Source organism: Penicillium subrubescens (assembly GCF_028828155.1).
Source record: "Penicillium subrubescens strain IBT 31985 chromosome Unknown utg000004l_segment0_segment0, whole genome shotgun sequence".
In the NCBI taxonomy this organism is placed as follows: domain Eukaryota; kingdom Fungi; phylum Ascomycota; class Eurotiomycetes; order Eurotiales; family Aspergillaceae; genus Penicillium; species Penicillium subrubescens.
Genome location: NW_026643154.1, coordinates 219,077 through 237,620, shown reverse-complemented (window position 1 = coordinate 237,620; position 18,544 = coordinate 219,077). Strand labels below are relative to the sequence as shown.

The following is an 18,544-nucleotide window of genomic DNA, read 5'->3' as shown; positions in this document are numbered from 1 at the left end:
TCATCGACTCATCAACAACCCTTTTAACCGCTGGAAAAGAACTCCCTTTTCCCTCAATGCCAATAACAAACCTAGAACAGGACCATCAAGACAATCCTCTCGAAATGCAAGCGAAAACGCCGTCTCGCAGTCCTCTCCATCAAAAAGCCACCGTCCCAACTTTCCTCTCTCATCGACACACCCAGCCACGCGCTCAAACCGCATTTGTCTCGGACGACTTCCAGAAACAACCACCCAAACAATGGAAACGACATGACACCAGGACCCTAGGGTGAAGGTCTTTATCAAGCTAGTCTGTTAATCTCCTAGTTTCCGCCCTGCCACGCGCCCTCACCCAAACAATCGGGTTTTCCTCTGGAGTCTGGAGAAAGTCCTCGACCCCATCCGGTTCCGGATCACAAAGAAAAGAAAGCGTCTCTGAACCACACGCTTCCTCCGTTTGGAACGCTGGATCCCCATGGATCCGGTCCGCTCCTTTCCAGAGCAGGAAGGTGCGTGGACCCGGTTCGTTGTTTGGAAGGGTTTTCTAGCGTACCACAATAGAGATGGGCAACGGCCGGAAGAATAATACTGGTCTGGTAGTGCTCGTCCTCGTTCCGTAGGAGCGCACCGGAACCACAACCCAAAGGATTTCAGTGAGGCACATAATCCAACAAACCAAGGGAAAGGAGGAGTCTGTAGCTACTGTTTGGAATGGCGGCGGAGTTCCGCCCCGACCGAATCCAATCCAATCGACTTGCGTCCGATGGAGTCACCCAAGGTTTCGCCTAGCGGGCGAGCCCGACTACGGGCCGAACGCGGCCGTGCGGGCTCTTGCGGTGGCGATTTCATACTGAAGCATAGAGCAAGAAGGACTGCAATGCATTGCTTTGCATTACAATAAAGTATAAGCCAAGGGGAGGATGTAAAGAAAATATTGACTGCATTGGTTGTGAGTTGTATGAAGTTTAGACATGCTGTACGGAGTACGGGACTTACGGCTGCTGCGGCCATCGGTTTAACTCTATGGAGTACAATATGCATGCAGGATGCTGAGCTCGATGGAGGCCTTGAGAATTTATACTTTCTCTTTCCATCTACCCTTAGGTTTCTTCTTTTTTTTTCAGGTGGGCTGCAGAAGGGTGGTCCTGAGATTGGTCTTCTGAGGCTGGGTTGTCGTTCTTGACCTAGAGTCACGGCCGGACGGAGAATTAACACAGTTGCTAACAACAGTCTACTATGTTTCTTCAGCTCTTCTTTTTTGCTATTATGGGAAGATCTTGCTTATTGTAGGATGTTGAAGTGTAAAATGGGATGGGTGCGAATCAAAGTTCCTAGCCCTGCGCCGCTACGCTGCAGTATCACCGTAGGCCTGGTCCGGGAGGGTTTGGCTACGGATCTGGCAGATGTGGAGATGGATGGAAGTACAACAGAGTTAGTGCGGGAAAAGGTGGTATGGTCGAACAAACATTCATGAATCAATCGGGGTATTTATTCGATTCACGAGCCTAGATTTGATCAATTCGACTTTGCGGACCATGCAGCTAGGATGCAATGGCTGTGCAGTGCACTGACACTTCCTTGTGCCTTTGTCTGTTTGTCTGGGGTGTCAGACAATATTCCTAGAGTGGCCGAGTGCAGGCTTGGGGCTGCAAGAGTGCCGTGGGTTGGATGTAACGGATAGTGGGCGGGACTCTCGTCCGAGTCTTTACAGGGTGAGTATAGGGGTAGAGAAGAATGGAGGTGAGTATTACGCCGAGTCCAACGGGATGAAAATGAGAATATGCTCAAATCAATATCAAACACTGGAATGTGCAAAGAAAATCAGATACATGCAATACATTGTCCGGCCCAAAGACCCCACTCATCCTCGATCTTCCCGTGCCAAATGCGAGGGAAAAGCCCCGACAATTGGGCTTGAACAACTAAGGCAAAGTAATCAAAAAGCACGCTAATGATCGGGCATCACTACACTGTTGAGATACGTCACCTATTTTTGAGCGAGAAGCGGTCAGCACAGGGAATACAAGATAGACCAGAGAGCTGCAGTGACTCTTCTCCGTCTCGTGCAGTAAAAAGTGCGACGGCTGTATTGCCCGTCGCCCATCTTGCAACGCTGATTCGGCGGCGGACCAGGGACGGCCAACCGGGTTCAAGTGGCTAGCTCAGAAGGGAAACGGGCTAGTCAAATGGGGGGCAAAATCGGCCGCGGGTAGTGGACAAGTAACTGGCTAGGCGCCAGGGCAAGGCACACGCCAGGCCCAAGCAGAACAAGCCACACCAGATCAATCACTCGGATCTCTTTGTACGACTGTCCGTACAAAGAGGACATGGTTTGCGAGAGGGGAAGAGAGCAGATAGAGAAGGGTTTGAGTGTGATGAGATGGAATTGGGTTTGGGAGTCGACTTACGAAGGGCTCCATGACTTCGACCAAGGCGACGATCCGGTCCTGTGCATCCGCCGCCATCATTTCTGCGTCCGAGACGGGCCTTCCGAGAGTGAAGCTGCGCAGTCGGAGCAATTGGATGTTCTCGTTGTCTGCGCTGTAGCCCTAGAAGTCATATCATGAGATTATGTTAGTCTCATGTATATTCAATAATAACAGCAATAATTCATCGTGATTTTTCCGCCATTCCTCCATCATTTTCTTTGATCTCGTAGCTTTGAAGAGAGAGAAAAAGAGGGGGGCCGCATCTTTTGCCAAAGTTGGTGTAAAATGCGGTTGAGGCCCGCAGTCAACCATGGAACCAGATGAGACGGCGCGAAAAAGCTGCGAAGCCATCAAAAGATCGTCAATCGTGAATCGTGAATGGTGATTGCTGTGACTAGCAGCAGCCCTTGGGCATTGCTGCCATAGCCCCTTGGTCCTGGTCCTGCCCAGTGCCCATCACCCCCCAAACTTTCAAAGCTCAAAGCCCGAGACTAAGACGGGTTCCCCTGCTGGGCCTGGTTCTCGGAGGAGTTCCAATGTTGTAGCCCATCGCGGCATCGCCAGGTTGCCCCAAAACACGGGTTGCGTCTCTCCCGCAGACACCCGTGCGCCAGTCTCGTGTTTTCCGCCACTGCGCGAACCAGCCAGAGGGACGATCATAACGAGCAAGGAGGAGCAATAATGGATTTGCAATTTGCTTAGCTCGTCCATCCTGATTGCTGGTTGCTTGTTGCTGGGCTGACCGGGCAGGTTGTGATTCGTCCAGTCTATGAGCGGCGATCTAGCCTGGGACGCGTCAAGCACAACTGGCCTGACAACTCTCCAACAGGCCTGCAGCGGCTCCCTCGACCTCTGGGTGAAGCAATTGAATCATCATTGCTTCATCTGGAAGGTGTTATTCCCAGTTTGAGATGCATGCAGGAACCATTGGAATGAAATACCTGATGCCGGTCGGGTAATAAACGAAGCCCTCGATCGCACGGCCGACCACCCTCCCGAGCCTCCTCCCTCGACCTCCTCCATCGAGTAGACACCGAGATCATTGGAATCAAATACGAATAAGGACGCTGGCTGTGACGCCAAGGACACTCATGATGATGACTCCAATGTTGGGAAGGCGAATCGCTAAAATAAAGAAACACGAATCCTATGACATACCTTAGGCTTAGTTTTGAGGGCCGATTCCCTGTTGGCATGAGCGAAAGCCTTCACAACCGCATCGTCATCATCCGACGCTCCGTTCAGAAACTCGCGACGCATCGCTGGCGCTCGCAGAACATCCTTCCACTGACGTGCATTCGCGTCAATGTCCTCTCGAAGTGTCGCCAATGGATCAGCCTCTGGGTGCCAGAGACCGCAGCCTATACACACAAAGCCGCATGAGTTCAGGTGAATTCCACAAAGCCCAAAGGGAGTAATCAAAGGGAGTAATAGCAGAGACAGGAGCAGTTCGAGTGCTTTGGGAAAAAAGCACGGCGATGGGAGTAAGAGGCTCTGGGAACAAGCGAGCAGCCTGTTGGGTGAAAAGGGACTCACCGACAAAACAAGCGCCAGGTTGGAAATGGACATAGTACGCTGCATAAGGACCTTTCTTGCCCGTACGGGACCTTTGCATCGATGAGTGGTTCATTCTCTCATTTCCTCATGTAGGCGAGTTACTTACCACGCAGCCGAGAAATGAATCTATTCGTCCGTCAGCAGGGGCACACGCACGAGACTAATGAGCATCACAGTAACACAAGCCTCCTCCCCTTACCACATCACCTGCATCATCTGCCCTTGGCAGGGGTGGTTTGGCGGAAGAGGATCCGGTCATGCAGGAAGACACATACCTTGTACGGAAGTGGATTTTTACTGAATCGGATATCCCGGTGGATGCGGAATACCTGCACAGAATTAATTAGCGACATGAGGACAGCCAGGATCTTTATTGTTTGCTAAACGCACCAGGTCTTTCACCGGGAGTTCGGGGACAGTGCCGTCCTTCTCTGCGATCTTCGTGGTCAAGGTCTCAACAAAGGTCTCAAAGTCCTTCTTAGCCGCGCGGTAATCAGGGTCGTGCGCTATAGGTGGACCCATCAGCTTCATCGTGCTTGACAATCGCGCTGTATCAAGCTGGCGCTTGGTATTGCAATTGCAATAACAGGTCTGTCATACCTTTGAGCCATTCCCGCTCGTTGTTCTTGGCCAGATCTTGCAAGAACAACTTGGTGTTAGGGTGCAGCACCTCGTCCTGGTATGGCACGTTGCCGGGGTCTCGCGCCTTGGGCTTGGGGATAAACACCTCTTTTCCGGGTCCCAAGCCCGTTCGCACGCCCTCGCGCCAGAGCTCTTTGCCCTTCAGAAGCTCCTCGTCCGTCGCAGTGCCGCGTACCTGCTTCCCCTTCGGACGAGACCTCTTGGAGTCCTCCTCACTGTCGCTGGGCTCGTCTGGTACCGAGTCATGCTCTGACGAGACATCGGAGACCTTGTCTTCTTCATAAGCGGAGTCCGATTCGTCTCCACCAGACTCGCTGGATGGTGACTCGCCCTCCTCGGAGCTCTCGGGTTCAAAATACTTGCTCTTCTTAGTCGTGGACTTGACGGGTTTCCCCGGCAAAGAGGCGTTGGACTTGACCCTCTTGATCTCGGGCTGCGAGGCAGACAGCCTGGCTGAGGCGCGTCGCTTTGGCGCCGCCTCAGGCGCTTGGGGCGAGGCCGGGGCGGGCCGCGATGATCGTCGTGCCATGGCTGTATTTATAATTGATGAAATTGAAAGCCTTAAATACTGTAGATGCAATTGATTCTCTTTGTTGAGATCTGCTGTCTCCGTTGCTGGGCTTTTTTCTGGAGGTGTTTGTCGTCGAAGTAGGTATTTGTTGCTTTGCCTGTGGCTCCCACCAATCGTCGAATAGTTTATTCGCAGACAAGCTCAAGCTGCGAAAACGAAGAAGGTACGCCTCGGCCAACTCCAATTTGCGAATGAACTGTGGGGGGAACTGCAAGATCGTAGATTTCCAGTCTTAGCGCCCGTGCCGAAATTCCAGTTATAAAGAGAAGAAAAGGAAAGTTCTCCACGAGCAAAGGGGCCGCATGCCTATTAAAACCGGCTTCCGTTGTTTCTGACTGCGTAATACGAGCCGCGAGGGTAGGTAAACTAAACAATACTGTAGTAGTAAGTATTAAATAGTTAGCCTCTTTTAGTACCGTAAATTTGCTCCGCCTTTTTAGCGGTCCCAAACGTACCAAACCCTCTTTGTAATTACTGTTCTTTTCTGCCCGGCTTTTAGCTGACAGCCGAATTTGACGATCGCCGATATTGAACCCTGCCTGACGCAATCCCGTCAGCCATGATCCATATATCCTCATTCCACATCTGCACGTCGCGAGGGGTATTTCAAAGGCATTGTAGAATCCTCGTCTTCTCAGGCGAATAGCCTCGATAATCTTGTGTCCCGGAGATATCCAATTCCTTCCCACCGCCTTTGTCTTTGGTGTCTAGCATGATATGATCGCAGGAGAACTGTCCGTCATCGATGCTGAGTGTATAGGTCTGCGGTGGAAGGAGTCGGTATGGCCAGGGCTTCTCGGTATATCCTCCAGAATCGATGTGTGGCCATCTCTCGTCGCCTCGGGCAGTCTGTCAACGCCTATCTCTCAAGGAGACAGGAGGCATTCGTACTATAATAGCCATGAGAGTTGTTGGTCCACCTCGCACCACCGGAAAAAAAGCGGTCGCCAGATAATGGAGAATTGAACGATCTTTTTCGAAATTCGCCGATGATGGTCCTGATCTGGGTAATGCAGTCTAGTCAGTCAATCGTGGTATACCATAGTCGGGGAAGTCTGGAGAATAGTCACTCTCACCACGAGCACCTGAACTTGAGCAGACGCTAGCAAAGACACCCAGGGAGCCCAGGACTCCAGCACCTGGCCATCCGCTGGTACTTTTGACCAGAGCCCTCCGATGATCAGCAAGCTCCATCTTGGTCTGTCCAAGTGTGTGGAGTTGGAAATGTCTGAAGACCCAGAAGGTTCGCCGCCAATCCTGCTCAGAACGAACTGGATTCATGTTAAAAGAAAGGATGCAGCCCCCCTGTTTGAGGATATTGTTGATGGAATCCGGTTGGAAACGGAAATCAACAAGAATCTTTCAGACAGCGGGTAAACAGTCCAGCCTGCATGGAAGCATGGCCAATGCAGTCGCGTTTTACGTTTGACGCCCATGTAGCTACTGAGTTAACCATACACTACAGCACCTGCATCCAAGTCAAAGAGAAAATATATCATGTACGCACCCTACACCTTTACAAAGAGCAGAAGAAACTGTGATCATAAAATTATTAGTTGTTTAGATATGACTAGCTATCCATGTTCTCAACCGAATTTAGGGAGTACCAGACGGCCGGCCTGTCCGAACCACCAATAACCACGCGAAGAAATGGTACTCATGACAAGACAAGTAAAGAAAGAAAGGACGGAGACCACCATAAGGATATCGAGAAAAAGAGCAACGTGTGGTCACCGCAAAAACACCATTCCAGATCAACGCCGTTACATCAATTCATAGATTGATTCATTAAGATCGTGGAAAATTCGTCAGGTCATCGCCATATCGGCCGCCATATCGTCTTAGAAAATATCCCAAAGGACAGAATCTCTCCAGTTGATCTTGAGACTCAGGTGATGTTGAAATCAACCTGGCCATTTTCGTCTCACAGGACGCCGACTAGAAGCGGCGATGTCCGCGAGAGGAGGCACCACGCCAGGGGCCACGCCAGTTGCCACGGCCACGGGGGCTCTGGGGGCCACGGGGGGCAGGGGGGCCAAGGGGCCCGGGGGAACGACGGGCCACAGGGGCAGGAAGAGGAGTCGGGGCCGGAGCCGGGGTGGCGGCAGGCATGGGAGCCGCGACGACGTACGGGTTGGGCCCCTGGCTGGGCCAGTGGGCGGGGCCTTGTTGCTCCGGGGCGCCCATCGTAGAGTAGCCCGAGCGAGGGAAGTTGTAAGGTGCCAGACTCAGGCCCTGGCGGACGGGGGTCATGACCCCGTGACCCGTGGTGAGTAAGGTCTGCAGGACCTGCTTCTCATCATTGATGGCGTCAGAGAAGATCTTCTCCGATGCCACAGGCTCGTCCCACGCGAACCACCAATCCCCGTAGGGGTGCGGGTGCTTCTGGCCGAAGAAGCGGCGCTCCAGGCCGCGAGGGATGCGGACGACCCGTCCGTTCAAGATGAGCATCCCGTAGAACTGTTTATAGCACATTGGTCATTAGTCACAGGAATGAAAGACATTTGTGAAAGGAGAGAGACTTACCTCCAACGCGTTGGGGTTGTTGGGACGCAGCCAGGTCAGAGTGTCGAATGGGAAATAGGGCAGCCAATTATCGCTCATCCGGCCAAAGAACGCCTGGTCATCGCTGATCTCCGCAAGGACATACTTCATGCGGGGGTTGAAAGCCGGGCACTCGATACCGGCACGAAGGAGCTCGGTCACCAGGCGAGTATCCAGTCCGACAATTTGCCCACCGCCACGCAGGCGCTGCACCAAGTGCTCCATCATCGTCTTCAGCGTGAAGTGGATCTTGTTGCGGGTATGCACGGTGTACAAGTGGGTAGCAAACCACGGGAACTAAAAGCGCAATGTTAGTAAACAAGGAACCAGAGAAATATCCAGATGATCAAACAATCCAAAGGCAGGAATGGCTTTTTACCTTCCACATCGTGCTGTTGATCGACTCGTATGGACGCTGGGGGATCTTGTGGGTGTGAGCACTCTAGTATTTGGGTCAGTTTCAGTGTCTGTAAACACAAATGGAGGAGTAAGGACGTACTCGGCCGGGCTCACGGACGTGACGGGCGGTGCAGAAAAGCTCTTCGTCGGTGAGGAATCCAGCGAATCCATTTGGCCAACTTTCGTCCGGGACAACCACAGGACGGCCAGTCTCCCAGCTGATGCACTTGGCATGGGGGAACAGAGCCTTCATGAGGGCCGCCTGGGAGCTGATGGAGACGTCGACGTAGCGGTTGCCCATGCGGGGTCCTTGGTTGGAGTCGTGCAAAGCCTTGATACGGCGAATGGTATCCTCAGCATCGGCATGAGTAGCGAACTCCACATAGCACTCGTTGGTCTTGCCTGAGGAACGGTCCATGATGATGTGGACAGGCCAGCCTGAAGCCAGCCGAGCTCGATTTCCGAAGAACTGGATCACCTCTTGACGGGTGATGTTGTAGGGGATCTGCATCAAAGTGAGAGTTATTGTCAGCGGGAGGACGAGTGAGAGGAGATGTAAGGCATGAGGTAGACTTACGTTTTCGATGAGAACAACCGCGTGGTGACCACGGAAGCAGGTCTCCGCATCGCTGCCGATGGGGCACTCACCCGGTGCCAGGACTTCGTCCAGCTGGCGTTGGTGATATGTTGCCATCTGCATCTGGTACTGGAGCCCAGCGTCGAGAGGTACAGGTAAGTGGTACATTTCGAACTGAGGAACGAAGGAGATGAGGTCTGGTCCTGAACAAGAGGTGTCAAGGGCCAAGTCGTGAGGGAGTTGGAGAGGTGGGGGAAGGGAAGAGAAAAAGGAAGAATAGTGTGAGGGAAGGCAATCAGTCTGAAGAGACAAATCGCAGAGCCGGTGAAATAAGACTGCCGGGTCGACGGGGTCAGAGGTGGGCAAAGAGGCAGTGGAGTGCGGAGAGTTGGCAAACACGGTTGGAGCTGAGTGAGGGTGTTTGTCTGATGACTCCAGGCTCACAATATCCGCCACATCCTGCAGGTAATGAGTTGGCAGTGATGATATCTCTAGGTATGAGCTATCAACAGTCTCAATCTCGTCCTCTGGAGAAAAGAGGAATTGTTAATACAATTCGATAGTTGAGGGGTTGGGACAAAATCATTGTGATATTCAGGATGATACCCACCAGGTGCTTCTTGGCCAGCATATAAGCCCAAAATCTGCGACACCTCATCGCTTGACCCAGTCTGCTCACCAGGAACGTCTTTAGGACGATCAGCCATGATGGGCGTGTTAATACCACACGCCATGCGGCTATACTTGAGGCGGTCAGTAGGGTCAAAGAGTGAGTGAAGTGATGGAAGGCGGTCTGGAGGGCGGTCTGGAGGGTTCGAGGCAGAAAAGATGGTAGTGAGGACGGTTAACGAAGGAACAAAGGCGGTCAGGAGAGTCAAAGGAGGGAAAAGAAAGTAGTTAGGGGAGTTGAAGGAGAAAAAGGAAAGCGGTCAGGAGAGTTAGGAAGGGAAAAGAAGGTTATCAAGGAATTGCAACCAAAAGATCGGCAGAATCAGTAGAGTCGGCAGAACCGGGGGAGTCCGTGGCAAATTCGGGACTTGGCCGTGGGCAGAGCTTCGGGCCACATGAGCCCTAACCACACCTACCCAAAAAGGCAACCACTCCAAAAATGGCCTCAAAGAACTCGCAACATTAAATCAAGCAAACATCGCTAATACCCATAGCAGTATGCCTCGGCCATGACATTGACTTAGTCTCTTGCAACCTTGTGGGCCACCGAGTAGGCCCATCGATCGTCATTTGGAAGGGTAGTCGTTGAGTCGATAACAGCCTTAGCATTCGAGCGGATGGCGCAGATGTACAGAAGGTTGAGTATCGGGAGCCATCGGCTGCTAGGAATACGGTCCGCCGAGCTATAGGTCGACAGCAAATTATTCGAATTACCGTGGTCATCGAGTCAATTAGTACCAAGGCTAAATGGGAGGAATCATTATTGGGGAATTGTTAGAGACGGAATGGATTGGACTCTTTGTATTGCGGGAGAGTTCAGCCTGAAGAATACAGGATATGGTGGAAACACAAGGTCATTGTATCATGGAGTTGCTCTGCAACTAGATGGGTCGGGGGGAAGCAAACGCCAGAAATTTAATCAAACTGTATGAAAGTAAGCATTGATCCATAAAGATGGGTTCATAAGGGGGTCATACAGGGGTCAAGAAGGATTCAGCGACAAATCGAGCACGGGCATTCAGCTGAAATATGTTAGTCGACAATAATAGCGAAGGCGAATCCTGCGACAGAATTGAGGACAACTTACGAATAGTTTCATCTCCGAGACTTTTTTTTCGTATCAATTGTTAGGACACTGTCGAGGAATCTGTATGGTGAGCGTGAGTACTTACTTTCCTTGTCAACCTCCTCCATACTATTGCCGCTGTTAGCACTCGAGTGTTTTCCTCGCGGAGTACGGTATTGACTCACAATTGAATGACAAAATCGACGAGCTTATGCTTCAACATCGCCTCGGTGTGTGCGTTGGTGATCAGGAACGAGATGTCATAGCCCTAGGTAACGTGTCAGGGACATGGTGTGGATGTCTGTATAATGAGGGTTTTGTCGGGGAGAAACAAGTATAGTCGGAGAGGTAGACACGGCATGATTGGATGAAGGGATTGACGTTTCAAGGATACGTACAGGCATGGGCTTCCTCCGAAGGATAAAGAATGACTCGGCGCGCTAGTAGATAGTAGATTATGGTAAGCAAAGCTCGAGGCAGACTTGACATATTGAAATCATACCTGCGTGAGGAAACGTGTGAACTTGTGGACGAGAATGTGCTCAATTTCATCGGCCTGCTTGATTCGGATCGAGAAGCGGACAGAGTTGACGCCTAGCTCCACGTTAGCATGATAGGCGGAGTGGGTACTGAGAAGTATGAATGCACTGACTAGGTTCGATAAGGACCTTCTCATGTTCGTTGCGGCTAATTGTAACGGGGTTCAGAATGAGCTCTGGAGAGCTTCCTGCTTCCACTTCCGGGACATTGCTAAGAGACCAATTAGCTCCAGTGTTATGGTCTCGTGCTCGGACTCGAAGTGATCATACTGGCGCTCGCTGGTCTGGGACGCGAAGTTCGACACTGATTGTGTTAGCTAGATCCACATGGTATCTGCGGAAAGGAGACTTACCAGCCAGTGCGGCCGTGAGACTCACACGGACACACTGCAAATAGGGGCGGAGGCTTTGCGACTTGTCGAGGTTCAGTACTCGCGAACGGGGAGTTGCGGGATCCAACGTACCATGCTGGGCGAACAGCTGGGAGTTCTAGGCGTTGAGAGAATCTCAGAGAAGAATTGATTGCTTTTCGTGTCTCTCCGGGGTTTATAAAGGGCCCTCGTTCCTGAAAGACTTCGCTAATCGGTCGATAACGTCAAGCTAGGCGACAGGAGATGGAGGGGCCGTGGGCGGAGGTTCCGCGCCCGCAGGCCGCAAGGCGGGAAGGCGGTGACGTAGCGTTTGTTTTCTGCCCCACGGCCTTCGAGCACCTTCCCCGGAGCTTGTAAGCTGTTCAACCCTCATCAACCATCTCATCACTTGTTGCAGCTTCAGAATTTTTCTTATTCTTCAGGCAAATTGAACAAGATGCCATCTATACCAAGTGAGTATTCAAAATGGTACCCCAATGGAGTTTTATTTCCATGACTAATCACTCTACAGTCATCGTCAAACATGCGGGCAAACGCCACGAAGTCGAGCTCGATCCCGAAGCCAACGGCGAAACCTTGAAATATCAGCTATTCTCCCTGACTGGTGTTGAACCTGACCGCCAAAAGGTCCTGGTGAAAGGTGGCCAACTCAAGGATGACACTCCCCTCGCCTCCCTCAAGGCCAAGCCAGGACAGACTTTCATGATGATGGGCACGCCATCCGGGGGTCAAGGTGCTGCTGATCTTGGTCGCCCTAAAGAGGTCGTCAAGTTTTTGGAGGATATGACAGAGGCTGAGGTTGCGCAGCAAGAGGGAGCGACTCCTGCTGGTCTACAAAACCTAGGCAATACCTGCTATTTGAACTCTACTCTCCAAACTCTCCGAGGTATCCCTGAGCTGCAGGAAGAGCTTCAGCGGTATCAGGCGAGTGGCTCTTCTGGACAGTCTGGCCTTGCGGACCTCAGCAGCTTTGGTCTGAGCGGCTTGGGTGGCTCAAGTGACCTGACTGCCTCCCTTCGGGACCTGTTCAAGCAGATGTCCGAAACGCAAGAGGGCATCCCCCCACTCATGTTTCTGAATGCCCTCCGAACTGTCTTTCCTCAGTTTGCTCAAAGGGATCGCAATGGCCACGGCTACGCACAGCAGGATGCCGAAGAAGCATGGTCTCAGATTGTGAATCAACTGCGCAACAAGCTGACCATCACTGATGGAAGTGGGGATTCTGCGTCCCGTGTATCTTTTGTTGATAAGTACATGGCCGGTCGATTTGACTCGGTCACCGAATGCGACGACCCCACTGCTAAGGCAGCCGGCGAGGAAGCCACCAAGTCCTCTGATGTTTTCTTCAAGTTGGATTGCCACATTGGAAAGGAGACCAACCACCTTCAAGATGGTATCATGGCAGGCTTGGAAGAGCAGATTGAGAAGCAGTCCCCGACACTCGACCGCAACGCTTTGTATACGAAGCGGTCGCGTATCTCTCGCCTGCCGACCTATCTCGCGGTTCATTTTGTGCGTTTCTTCTGGAAACGTGAGACTCAGAAGAAGGCCAAGATCATGCGTAAGGTAACCTTCCCAGCCGAGCTTGATATTGTGGAATTCTGTACCGAGGAGCTTAGGAAGAAACTCGTGCCTGTTCGCGACAAGGTTCGGGAGATCCGCAAAGATGAATTGGATGTCGAGCGATCTCGCAAGCGCCAGAAGCTGAACAACAAGCAAGTGGAGGACCAGAGCAAGGAAGAGGAGGCTGGAGCTAAATCAAGCAAGGAGCCGATGCAGAAGAAGAAAGAAGCTACAGAGACTAAGAGCAAGACCAACGACAAGGACGGCGACACCGCGATGGAAGAGAATTTCAAGACCGATGCCGAGTACGAGGCGGAGAAGATGGAGGATATCAAGGCTGCCAAGAAGGAGCTCTATGATCTGATCAACCAGCACTCTTCTGGAGACAGTGGAAACAACCAGTCTGGCCTGTATGAGCTTCGAGGTGTCATCACCCACCAGGGTGCCAGTGCCGATAGCGGTCACTACACCGCGTATGTGAAAAAGCAGGCCCGCAAATCAAATGGCTCTCAGCCCGGTGACAAGCGCCGTGAGGAGGAGGAGGATGGCAAGTGGTGGTGGTTCAACGACGACAAGGTGACCGAAGTAGAGGCTGAGAAAATCGAGACACTCTCCGGCGGTGGTAAGTCGTTACTCTACAAGGAGTCGGTCGCTTGCCCATCGGTATCGCTAATACCTTCTTCTAGGCGAGACCCACTCGGCTCTCATTCTGCTCTACCGAGCTATCGATCTCCCTAAGTTGGCGGAGTGATTGATGTCTTCTTGTTCCGGACTACACGTTCAAAACTCCTAGCCTGCAACCAAGAAAAACCGCCCTGGTTTTAGATGCATAGAAACGATGACCATGAGTCGACGCTGAGAATTACTTTGGAATTATGGATTGGATCTCAATGGAACCTGTCTTTTTATAAAAACCAAAAAGCTTTCTTCTTCCTTTCGTATTCCCTTCGTATCACGTAGATAGTTACTATATATTACTACTGTCTACGACTAGCGCGCCCTCTGTCGAATCACGTGATATGTGCCTCGGCCGTCTTATCAACTCCGATCCAAATTGGCCCCATCTCCTCTCCAGCAGACTGGCAATGTGATCGCGATGCATTCTCGCAGGATTCTACAGCTGCCACTCCGGACGTATGCATCACGATTGCACGTCACTCCCAGACTCCCTCTTGCGCCAAGGCTCGCAATCCGAAACCTCAGCAATGATGCGGCATCCCAGAACACCTCGGCCCAACCGTCGCGCTGGACGCGTCGACTAATCTACGCCACGATCTTTGGGGCTCTGGGAGTCAGTGTCGGAAAATGGATGGATAAGAAGGTCGCTGCGCCTCCAGTTCCTGGAACACCCGAAGACAAGCTGCAGCTTCAAGACATTCAGCACGTCTTCGACACTGGGCTCCCGATAGTCCAAAGGCTGCGGGCAAATCCCGATTTTGTGGAAATGGGCGTCTACGAGAACTATTCGGAAGAGTACAAGACACATCGACTGACTTCGGGTGCACTGGGTGGGAGCAGGGGCATTGCGTTACAGGTGAGTGGCTATGACAGTTCTCGGCTTGCATCTCTCGGCGGACGCAATGAGCTCCTGAACTCTCTGGTCGCAGCAATTGCGCAGGGATGGGATCAGCAAGTGCCGAGTTTTGCAAGTGCCGAACCTCGGGATCCCGCTCAGTTCTGACCGAGAGTGTATCAAATAGCGAGCGTTTTGGAATGAAAAGGAGCACCAACTGGTTAGCGTGGTATTTCTGGGAGCTGGCATCGAAGGGTGGCCAACCATGGTGCACGGCGGCGCTCTTGGCACTATAATCGACGAGAATCTCGGTCGCGCGGCCGTTCGCCATTTCCCTGCACGGACAGGCATGACGGCCAACCTCAATATCAACTATCGCGCGCCGGTCTACTCGGATAAATTCTACTCGATCCACTCGAGCTTGGATCCGGAGCAGAGCACAGACCGCAAGGCGTATGTCAGGTGCGAGGTACGCGATATGACCGGACGTCTCTGTGTCGAGGCCAATGGACTCTTCGTTGTCCCGAAGAAGCTGAAGCTCGTGAGACTGGGCGACCATTTCTGACCCCAACCTTTGAATCACGAACCCATGGATGTGTCGGGGTATGGCAATCGAACTGCCCGTCAAAGTTTTGGAGACTTGACGAGTCAGTTCGTCTAATCTGGCCTATCCATCCAGCCCAATTAGTGGGGACAATAGTTGACTGGAAAGTATGACTGTAATAGACTCGACCGCCACTTGCACCCGCTTACGTTTGCGGCCCCTCTGTTGCTACCAGAGACCAGCTCTCGAGGCTTTAGGGGGGCGAAACGCAGGGGGCCGGTCTTTTGGAATTCCGCCCTGTACTACGGAGCATAGAGTTACACCTTCCTTTGTCTTATCCCGCCAAGATCAGCCACAGCCATCAATTATTGAACGGCTGAGGTACTTTCTTTTTCGTTTTCTTTCATGTACATAATTTCTTTTTTTTTTATCCATCGTGATCTGACCTCCCAATCCGAAAGACTCTCCAGACAACCAACCAGCACAGACCCCGACCGAATGACCCAGTTAGCTAGCTCAAGTCCTGACAAGTTCTGGGGGGGAGGAGGTTCCAGGTTAGTCTAAGTTAGTTACAGTTTCGGGGCTCAGTCCCATTGCGGTACTTGCGTCCGGGCTGGTGGGCATCGAGACCCGCAAGTCAATCAAGACTAAGCAAGTCAATGATGGTGATCCAGTGAATCCACCTCTTCTCCACGTTTTTCCCCCGCATTTTCCCTCCCGCCACGGCCCAACTCGCTCGACTGAGTTGACTCGCCCCCTCAACTGATGCCCAGGAAACTCCAAGAAATTCCAAGAAACGCCTAAGCAATGCTAAGCGTGCCTCGGTATTTTCTGGATTTTGAGCTCGCGACCCCGGCTATCGCTTATACGCTCTCCAACTTAATTGCATCCACCCTTTGACACACCCACCCTCCCTCGACTGATTGGCTACTTGACTTACGGACTGCTCCGACGAAGATAACAGTGGACCCCCCTACTGTTCCGGCGACACGCGGTGCGATCTCACCGTTTCAAGGTTGAAGGCCTTTGTTATGTTCTTGGTCAAGATATATCTGCTGCTCTTCCCCACTCGAGTGGAGTGATTTACAAGGTCGTGCTGTGCTGGGAATTAGCATATCCTTGCTAAGATCCTTTTTTTTTCTTTGTGTTCTTTTGCCCCTCGAGGCACTTCTTTCAATTCTGAGCAATTCTATTGCTGCTGTACACTACTTGCCCATTATGACTGGGTCTATTGATGTCCAAGCTCCGGTGCATGGCGATGAGAAGGCCGTTATGCAGCACCAGGAGCACAAGACAGATGCCGATGGGAGCTCCAATGAGGCCGGGCTGCACGAGTCCGAGAAAGACATTCCTGTAAGAACCCTGTCGTCAAGGGTCAACGAGCCAATCGTACTCACTGTGATATCTAGATGACCTTCCGTCGTTTCATGGGATTCACGGCCATGGCCTTCCTGTGGACTGGCAGTCAGATCCCTGTCTATTTATTTGGTATGATTCGGTCCCAATTTACTCGTGTCAGAGCAATTACTTACAGTCTCCAACAGGTGGCATTCCTCCCTATATCTATGGCTCCATTGGCGGGGCAGACCGTTGGATTTGGTTTGTGAGTAGATCGTCCTGTCAAAACACCAATCTTCGTACTAATACTAGTGTCGCAATAGGTCCTTGGAAACCTGCTTGCTCTTGCAGGTGTCTGTCCATTCGTCGGGTCTCTGTCGGACTTGATCGGTCGTCGCTATGTCGCCATTCTTGGAGCCTCCCTCATCTGCCTTGGTATGATCGTGAGTAGCACGGCGAATACTATGAATATCTTTATTGGTTGGTGGACCCAGACTCCCAATATTTTGTTTCACATATTGACTGTATTGCCCAGCTGGTATGGCCATTGCTGGTGCGGGCGCTGGTGTTAATGAATTGACTGCTCTGGCCGCAACCTCGGAGATGGCCCCAACCCGCAAGCGTGGCGTCTACGTTGCTGTCCTCATCTTCAGCATCCTGCCCTTCTGCCCGTCTGTGCTGTGGGCTCAACTCATTGCCGCTCACAGCAACTGGCGCTACGTTGGCGCATTCTGCGGTGCATGGAACGGCTTTGGTCTCCTGATCACGGTCCTCTTCTACAAGCCCCCTCCCCGAGTGAACTCCCTCGGTCTGAGTAATAAGGAAATTATTAGCCGCATTGATTTCATCGGCGGTTTCTTGAGTATCATTGGTCTGATTTTGTTCATGGCTGGTATGCAATGGGGTGGTTATATGGTATGTGATTCCCACTTTTCACTCTACTTCTTCTGGCTCCGCTGACTCGCTTTCTACAGTACCCCTGGAGCTCTGCTCATGTCCTTGCTCCCCTCATTCTCGGCTTCCTTATGCTAGTTGCCTTTGGCTTCTGGGAGGTCTACGGTGCTAAATACCCCATCTTCCCCACCCGACTGAAACAGGAGCCTCGAACCCTGGGTCTGACTCTGGTCATTACCTTTATCTCTGGAGCCAACTTCTTCTCTGTGCTCATGTTCTGGCCCACTGAATCTTTCAATGTGTACGGACATGATCCGGTTGATGTCGGTATTCGCAGTCTGCCTATTGGTTTCGGCATCTTGGCTGGTGCCTGTATCGTGTTGGTCCTTCTTAGTGTGTTCCGAGGACATAACAAGGAGCTTCTCATTGTGAGCAGCGTTCTCATGACAGCTGGTAAGTGATCTGATGGAAATCCTCAAGGGAATGAAATGCGCTAACGAGTTTTGATAGGCTGTGGTGCTCTTGCGGTCGGTCGCGTTGATAACATGTACCAATTATGGGGACTTCTCATCCTAGCCGGTCTTGGAATTGGTGGAATTGTCGTTCCCGCGTCAATCATCACGACCATCATCTGTCCTGATGATCTGATCGCCACCATTTCCGCTCTCACGCTGTCCATCCGTGTGGTGGGTGGCAGTGTCGGCTACACCATCTACTACAACGTCTTCATCTCCAAGTTCGTTCCGGCAGCGAAGCACTATATCGGTGGTGTGATGATGACCAAGCTTAACATCACCAGCGTTGAGGCTATCACCGAAGCCATCGAGCTCACTGGTGCTTCTCTGTTGACCGAGATGCAGAAGATTCCTGGAATTGCTGGCAACGAGACCGCTTATGAGATGGTGGTCGGGGCAGGCCAGCTTGCGTATGCCGAGTCCTACAAATGGGTGTACTATGTTAGTATTGCGTTTGGTATTGTGTCGATTCTGGCTTCGTGCTTCTTGGGTGATATCACCAAGTACATGGATGACCATGTTGCGGTCGTGATGTAAGCGATCGAGATGTATATTTCTCGAGATTGTGTATAATGTAGTATGATGACGGTACTGGGATGTTTTGACGATGACTTGATAATTCTGATACGAAGAATGAGTTACTTATGCCTTTTCTCATCTATCCCCATAGTAACCAAAGTCAGTGATAACATTTTTCTACAAAGTACACGGCCTAGACTGCAGGTCGTGTAGCTTATCGAGATAATGTAAATAAAGTCGGGTGTGGGGCTGCCGATCTCCACTGACGCGCCAAGCCCCGGCAACTTTTTTATCACTCGACACCCATTGCTT

General features: G+C 51.8%; 7 protein-coding genes across 7 annotated transcripts; 3 read left to right on the top strand and 4 right to left on the bottom strand.

Moving 5' to 3' along the window:
• Positions 1-1,787: 1,787 nt before the first annotated feature.
• N7473_005178 (DUF2461 domain-containing protein) lies at positions 1,788-5,426 on the bottom strand. The gene is made up of 8 exons (XM_057151118.1): positions 4,569-5,426; positions 4,359-4,474; positions 4,244-4,297; positions 4,075-4,094; positions 3,948-4,018; positions 3,570-3,772; positions 2,391-2,531; positions 1,788-1,969 (listed from the first exon to the last, which is right to left on the bottom strand). The coding sequence occupies exons 1-8, from the start codon at positions 5,137-5,139 to the stop codon at positions 1,931-1,933; spliced, it is 1,215 nt and encodes a 404-aa protein (XP_057008923.1). The 5' UTR covers positions 5,140-5,426; the 3' UTR covers positions 1,788-1,930.
• Positions 5,427-6,198: 772 nt separating this feature from the next.
• Positions 6,199-6,462, bottom strand: N7473_005177 (uncharacterized protein; the record flags this gene model as incomplete). Its single annotated transcript, XM_057151117.1, has 1 exon — positions 6,199-6,462. The coding sequence occupies one exon, from the start codon at positions 6,460-6,462 to the stop codon at positions 6,199-6,201; it is 264 nt and encodes an 87-aa protein (XP_057008922.1).
• Positions 6,463-7,119: 657 nt separating this feature from the next.
• On the bottom strand, positions 7,120-9,408 carry N7473_005176 (uncharacterized protein; the record flags this gene model as incomplete). The annotated part of the gene is made up of 5 exons (XM_057151116.1): positions 7,120-7,641; positions 7,708-8,022; positions 8,105-8,167; positions 8,225-9,228; positions 9,312-9,408. 5 exons carry the CDS (start codon positions 9,406-9,408, stop codon positions 7,120-7,122), a joined length of 2,001 nt encoding a protein of 666 aa, XP_057008921.1.
• Positions 9,409-10,285: 877 nt separating this feature from the next.
• N7473_005175 (actin-related protein 2/3 complex subunit 4 family protein) lies at positions 10,286-11,442 on the bottom strand (the record flags this gene model as incomplete). Its single annotated transcript, XM_057151115.1, has 11 exons — positions 10,286-10,294; positions 10,348-10,392; positions 10,458-10,477; positions 10,543-10,565; positions 10,622-10,704; positions 10,835-10,876; positions 10,939-11,030; positions 11,089-11,186; positions 11,246-11,279; positions 11,329-11,389; positions 11,440-11,442. The coding sequence occupies 11 exons, from the start codon at positions 11,440-11,442 to the stop codon at positions 10,286-10,288; spliced, it is 510 nt and encodes a 169-aa protein (XP_057008920.1).
• Positions 11,443-11,782: 340 nt separating this feature from the next.
• Positions 11,783-13,660, top strand: N7473_005174 (ubiquitin-specific protease UBP6; the record flags this gene model as incomplete). The annotated part of the gene is made up of 3 exons (XM_057151114.1): positions 11,783-11,798; positions 11,858-13,531; positions 13,596-13,660. 3 exons carry the CDS (start codon positions 11,783-11,785, stop codon positions 13,658-13,660), a joined length of 1,755 nt encoding a protein of 584 aa, XP_057008919.1.
• A 345-nt stretch (positions 13,661-14,005) lies between these two features.
• N7473_005173 (PaaI family thioesterase) lies at positions 14,006-14,987 on the top strand (the record flags this gene model as incomplete). The annotated part of the gene is made up of 2 exons (XM_057151113.1): positions 14,006-14,443; positions 14,610-14,987. 2 exons carry the CDS (start codon positions 14,006-14,008, stop codon positions 14,985-14,987), a joined length of 816 nt encoding a protein of 271 aa, XP_057008918.1.
• A 1,197-nt stretch (positions 14,988-16,184) lies between these two features.
• On the top strand, positions 16,185-18,250 carry N7473_005172 (putative MFS drug efflux pump; the record flags this gene model as incomplete). Its single annotated transcript, XM_057151112.1, has 7 exons — positions 16,185-16,319; positions 16,376-16,454; positions 16,511-16,569; positions 16,628-16,784; positions 16,840-17,219; positions 17,279-17,651; positions 17,709-18,250. 7 exons carry the CDS (start codon positions 16,185-16,187, stop codon positions 18,248-18,250), a joined length of 1,725 nt encoding a protein of 574 aa, XP_057008917.1.
• Positions 18,251-18,544: the final 294 nt, after the last annotated feature.

Excerpts from the sequence above, each read along its gene's own strand:
- N7473_005178 (XM_057151118.1), bottom strand. The coding sequence starts at position 5,139 with ATGGCACGACGATCATCGCGGCCCGCCCCGGCCTCGCCCCAAGCGCCT. Across the intron at positions 4,095-4,243 it reads AAAATCCACTTCCGTACAAG|ATTCATTTCTCGGCTGCGTG; the intron begins GTATGTGTCTTC and ends ACGGACGAATAG. Across the intron at positions 3,773-3,947 it reads ACCTGGCGCTTGTTTTGTCG|GCTGCGGTCTCTGGCACCCA; the intron begins GTGAGTCCCTTT and ends TTGTGTGTATAG.